At 33.2% G+C, this 6,120-nt stretch overlaps 1 protein-coding gene across 1 annotated transcript in view; it reads left to right on the forward strand.

Moving 5' to 3' along the window:
- The window catches only part of SMARCA5 (SWI/SNF related, matrix associated, actin dependent regulator of chromatin, subfamily a, member 5), a 35,280-nt gene that overhangs the window by 27,238 nt on the left and 1,922 nt on the right, over positions 1-6,120 (forward strand). Inside the window, exons 16-23 of the mRNA XM_016123302.2 lie at positions 34-153; positions 970-1,080; positions 1,394-1,507; positions 1,695-1,817; positions 2,539-2,671; positions 3,275-3,393; positions 3,711-3,923; positions 5,927-6,034. Coding sequence (XP_015978788.1) covers positions 34-153; positions 970-1,080; positions 1,394-1,507; positions 1,695-1,817; positions 2,539-2,671; positions 3,275-3,393; positions 3,711-3,923; positions 5,927-6,034 — 1,041 coding nt within the window. The remainder of the gene's footprint in view (positions 1-33; positions 154-969; positions 1,081-1,393; positions 1,508-1,694; positions 1,818-2,538; positions 2,672-3,274; positions 3,394-3,710; positions 3,924-5,926; positions 6,035-6,120) is intronic.

A 6,120-nucleotide genomic window follows, 5' to 3' on the forward strand; every position in this document is an offset into this window, starting at 1 on the left:
TTAATCTAATAGGTATTTTTTTTTGTTCCCCAGACAGCAGAGATGAATGAAAAGCTCTCCAAGATGGGTGAAAGCTCACTTAGAAACTTCACAATGGACACAGAGTCGAGTGTTTATAACTTTGAGGGAGAAGATTATAGAGAAAAACAAAAGGTAATTTAGAAAGACATTTTGGTTACTTGAAGGCTTCTTTTTATTTGAAACTTGGAATTTTAAATGTTAGGCGTAATGCCTTGTAAGTTTGTCTCAACAGTCATTTATCTCTATTCACATCTAAATTATTTTCATTTTTATGTTAAATTTAATGCTAAATTTTCAGTTTGTAAGTTCAAAATGTTTTAAAGGTTTGTGTGATGAAGCTTACTATATACGTTTCAGTATAACGTTATAAAAAATATGATAGTGAAATATGTGGGAAGCAAATATAGTAATTACAGATATTTGAAAGTAAAAGTTATTGGGAAAAAATTGTCACAATCGCATTTGAAGTTTTTTTAACTGCACGCGATAATAATTAAAGAAAAAATTCCTAACTTCGTAAGCAATACCATGGATTATATAGAGAAATTAGAAAATACCTCCAGGGTAGAAGAAAAAATAATTCTACTTAGTGTTTGCCTTGTTAACATTTAGACATGTACATACTTTGACTGTTTTCTAGGCTAAATATATATCTACATTTTTCTCTTAATTTGGGTTGTAGCATATATTCTGTAGCATTTTTTTCACCCAACAGAATTATTAATTTGGACAAGAAATATTTACTATTCACTAGACACTGTCTTGTGTGTTAATTACAGTACTTAAATAACATAGCTCCTGGCCTCACAGAGCTTATAGCCCAGGATTTTGTATCATTCTTCCATTTACAAATAGTCTTAATGATGTACACAGTGTGAGTTGCATCCATGTAAGATTGCAGCTGCGTGTAGTAACAGTTGGTGACTTGAACTGTTTCCCACGTGCTAGATTGCATTCACAGAGTGGATCGAACCACCTAAACGAGAAAGAAAAGCCAACTATGCTGTCGATGCCTATTTCAGGGAAGCTCTTCGTGTCAGTGAACCTAAAGCACCCAAGGTGAGTTGACAGCACAAAAATTTCAGGAGATAATATAAGTTATTTTTCTTATGTTATTACAGTAAAAACTGGGAATTACATATTGTGTGATTTATAGTGGACCTCATTCAGTTTTTAATTAAGTTTTCTGAAAGTTAATTTTGAATCTGTGCATTTAAATTTTTGATTGTTATTTCAGTTTTATTGAAAGATACATTCAGTTGCTTGGAGAATTAATTGGCTGTCATGGTTTATGAAATAAAGTTGATTAGACATAAGTTTAAAGCAAAATAGTTTCTTTTTTATGGACAGTACTGTTTTTTATTTTTCTTAGGCGCCTCGACCTCCAAAACAACCCAATGTTCAGGATTTCCAGTTCTTTCCTCCACGTTTATTTGAATTATTGGAAAAAGAAATTCTATATTACAGAAAAACTATTGGGTACAAGGTACTAGAAATAACACTTTGTTTATAACTAATCTGGTTTGTTTTTAACGTAATAAATAAATATAAGATATTGGTTCGTTTTCTGTCCTGTTGGATTAAAATTTGCAATATGTCATCTGATTGGTTAAAAATTTACTCTACCACATATTTTCTAAAATTTACAGTGACATAGCAAAATATTTTTGTAGGTACCTCGAAATCCTGACCTACCAAATGCAGCACAGGCACAAAAAGAAGAACAGCTTAAAATCGATGAAGCGGAACCCCTTAATGATGAAGAGTTAGAAGAAAAAGAGAAGCTTCTAACACAGGTATAGGGTAGCCTTCCATCAACACCGAATTTAGTAATTTATTTTGTAAGGCACTATGTCAGGTTGTGTTGGGGCATACAAAGAAGTATAGGTTTTTTCTTTCAAAATGATATAATTGTAGATGATAAAACATGGGCATATGCTACGTTTAGACTGTCATTCGTTGTTACGGTATTGAGAAGACTAGATTTGCAGCACCAGCCTTGGTAGAGTGGGCATCCTATTGATCGCCTTTAAGTGTTTCCATCTTTCCTTTCCTTTGAATCGTCCACATTTCTACTGTGTCGTAATTCTCAATTATACATCTCTGCTTAGTACTTTTTTTGTTCAACATATTCTTTAGGATTCAATAAAGGCTTTTCAGAGTCTGGCCTTAACCTATAATTAAAGCTTCATCTTTTCCTTCCATTTCCCCACTCTTTAACCATTGTTCATTCTTCCTATCAAACTCCTACTAATCCTTCAAAGCTCAGCGAAAATGTCACCTTTTCTTGAAGCATTCCTTAGTCTCTTTCACTTAGGTTTAATTGGATAAATAAATAGTATATGACGTAAATGTATATATGTATGTACATGAAAAGTTACCATTTTAGATGAATGTAATTAATAAACGAGAAGCAACCAAAAATTATTTTTTGTAATAGAAGCATTGGTAAAGTGTAACAGCATCTTTTCTAAGTTGATTATTCTGTGTGTAAATATTGTTTCTGTTGATTTGAAGGGATTTACCAATTGGAATAAGAGAGATTTTAACCAGTTTATCAAAGCTAATGAGAAGTGGGGTCGTGATGATATTGAAAATATAGCAAGAGAAGTAGAAGGGAAAACTCCAGAAGAAGTCATTGAATACTCAGGTAATTCTTTTTTTTATTTTAATAGATAGGTATAAGAATGTACTTAGGGTTTTGGAGAGCTGCCAGAATGTTCATATTTTCTTATTCTGATCTGACTTTTAGATAAGCTAAATTTTGCCACAGTTGAGTGCCTTGTTTTGTCTTGTTTCTTAAAAACTGAGTTAAATGGCATAATGGCTTATTTTTTTTACACTAAGTAGCTATAGCCAAGAAAATAAAAATAGGTTATTGAATAATTGTGCTTTCGTTTTTATTAGCCTCTCTCCGTGACATTTCAAGTATTACGTGCCAGTTTCCTGAAGTCAGTTGGATTGTCAAGTGAATATGTGTAGTTGTATTGCGATGAGTCTGCTTAGAATCACAGAATAGCATAAATTTAAGAGTTGGAAGATAAATCGCCTTGCTCATCTTTTTTTTTTTTTTTTTTTTTTTTTTTACAATTAAGGAAACAAATTATAAGTGACCTATTTACTTTCTAGTATTAGATGTGGGAGATCTGGAAACATATCTTAATTCTCACCAAATAAAATATGACAGGTTTTTTTATATTTCTCTCCCTTATTCCACCCATCCCATCTGTCCCAACTTTTTACTCTTTTACAGCTGTATTCTGGGAAAGATGCAATGAGCTACAGGACATAGAGAAGATTATGGCTCAGATTGAAAGGGGAGAGGCAAGAATTCAAAGAAGAATTAGTATCAAAAAAGCACTTGATACGAAGGTACTTTGCATATTAATAAATATGGTAGTTAATAAATATTATAGGTATTCTTATCAAATTTTATCTCAGTTTTCAGTTGATATAACTGGGTCAGAGACACTAAGACAGCTCTTTCCTACATAGTATCAGAAAGTCTGGGTCTGCATTTCTCTAGAATAAAAAAGACCAAAAAATTCTTTCAGGACATAGGCGATATAATGCAGTTGAGGGGCTCTGGATAGAAAATTCTGATGTGAAATAAATATAGCTAAATTTACTAAAGTTGAATTTGAAATACAGATTATAATATTTTATATGATAAAATATCTGACTTTTAGATTGGACGGTACAAAGCACCTTTTCATCAACTGAGGATATCATATGGTACTAACAAAGGAAAAAACTACACTGAGGAAGAGGACCGTTTTCTGATCTGTATGCTTCACAAACTTGGATTCGACAAAGAAAATGTTTATGATGAATTGCGACAGTGTATTCGCAACTCTCCTCAATTCAGATTTGACTGGTTTCTTAAGTCCAGAACTGCAATGGTGAGTGTTTGGGCCTCTGTGTGTAATGTAGCAGATGGTTCAGAGTAAGTAAGTATGTATATTCTTTAATGTTCTTCTTTTATTACTAAGAGAAGATTATGGTTCCATTATATCTTTGAAGAAAATTTTTGTTACAATATCGTTAGTATTGTATGTTAAATCAGTTCCTTAGAAAACAGTTCACATCCACATTTAAAAACCTAATATCATAGGTAACTTAACTTTACTGTGCCCATCCTTTAATATGTAACCTTTAACATCACTATGTCTGTAGTAGGACTAGTTTAATCATTAATCACGTTGTCAGGAGGAAATGTCAGCATCAGTTTCTCCTTCTGAACGTGATGATTACTATTTAAAACTAGGTGATTTCTGTTCAGACTTTGGTTTTGTAACTAACATCTGCCCATAATAATGCTGAGTTTGGATTATTTGTAGATATAGCGTAATGTAGTAAACACTCTATTTGTACTGATTTAAATGCTGGGTTTTGCTTTTTTATTTCCAATGTTTGGCTGTTCCTGTTGGAAATTGTTCCTAGTAACCTAAAATTAGAAATCAGTTTAGCTTTGGCAAATTGGTCTTTTTCTTACGTATCTTACCTGAACTTCTAATCTCATTTTGTGTTCTGCGGAGTGATGATAATGTCCTAAAAGTTCTGTAGTCCCAAGTTTGGGATATCTTGGGTTAACATAGTTTAATCATCCTTATAATAGGGCTTCCTTCAGTGTATTTAAAGGACATCGTCACTCTTCAGGATGCAGGACAGTGTACAGTCTTTTTATATTTGGCCACTGAAGGATCTTTTTTTCCCAGTAAATGCCCAGCGGGGCTACTGTTCTAAAATCCTAGTTTAGGAAATGTCGGACCACAAATACACTATAAATACGTAGTTAGAGGAAAGATAGACTGACTTGCTGAAACTTCTACCTTATGTCTTTTTAAGCAGGAACAGCTTATATCAATAAGAATGAGTTTGCACTTAGTGAAATAAAGATGCAGAATGTCACACTGATTTACCAGTACAATACCGTGGACTAAAACTGTGTTACTTCCTAACATGATTCCTTTTAAGGCACACATAAAAGATGATAACATGGTTGGATAGCCCTTTGTGATAAATAATTGAAGCGTAATCCTTGCCTAAGAGCCAGGAGGTTTCATACGTCAGCACATCTGTAACACACTCCGGTGTGTGTGTGTGTGTCTCAGTGTACCTGTTAAGGGAAATACGGTATACCACCTCCTCTTTCTATAGACTAGTCATATATTTCTAAACCTTGTATGGTGTATTCTGTAAAGTAATATTTTTAATTATTTTGTTGTGATCGTGTCACTTATTACAAGAAAAATAAAAGAAGTTTTCTCAGTAAGGAGGGGAGCCAGTAGTCAGCCGTGTTTTCCTCAGGGTTATCTACTGCTACTGCACTGTGCTAAATCTAAATCTGGAGGTTTAAATTACTAGAGAGAGTTGAGGCAGAACTCATTGCAGACTGCCATGGCCGATTTTCAGAATTAGGAAAGGCGACCTGGTATGTTGTGTAATCATAATTCTACTGATAATGCTTTAAGGGAAAGATCATGTACACCTCTTATTAATGTTAGTTCTAGTTGATTTTGACCCTCATATGCAAGCTTTTACTTTTCTTAAATTTGGATATAAATGACAGTTTTCAGGCATAGCCACCAAATAGCAATGTTGCATATATTATGAGATGTTGATTTTCTCTGTTTTAATTCTTAAGGACAGATTACGAAGAAAACACAATGGTGTGGCTTTAAGTAATGAAATACAGATATTTAGTACAACTACATGCTTTATCCTCAGAGCATGGATTGTATATGAAAATCACTTCCTTTTGCTTTTTAAAATTTTATCTCTTGGGGGTGTGTAAGTGATTTTGTAGTACCCTATTAAAACATACCTTTGTTTTAAAATTGTAATCATGAAAACTTAGAGATGGAAAATGCAAGTTCACCCTGTAAATTCGTTTACAACTCAGGAGCTCCAGAGGAGGTGTAACACCTTAATAACCTTGATCGAAAGAGAAAACATGGAACTAGAAGAAAAGGAGAAGGCAGAGAAAAAGAAAAGAGGACCAAAGCCTTCAGTGAGTATTCCCAAATATGGAAATGTTTTCTTAAGAATTTGAACATGACTTGAACATCATTGACATGTTAGGTTTTTGTTGTTTTT

This window comes from Rousettus aegyptiacus, unplaced genomic scaffold (genome assembly GCF_014176215.1).
Source record: "Rousettus aegyptiacus isolate mRouAeg1 unplaced genomic scaffold, mRouAeg1.p scaffold_m13_p_16, whole genome shotgun sequence".
In the NCBI taxonomy this organism is placed as follows: domain Eukaryota; kingdom Metazoa; phylum Chordata; class Mammalia; order Chiroptera; family Pteropodidae; genus Rousettus; species Rousettus aegyptiacus.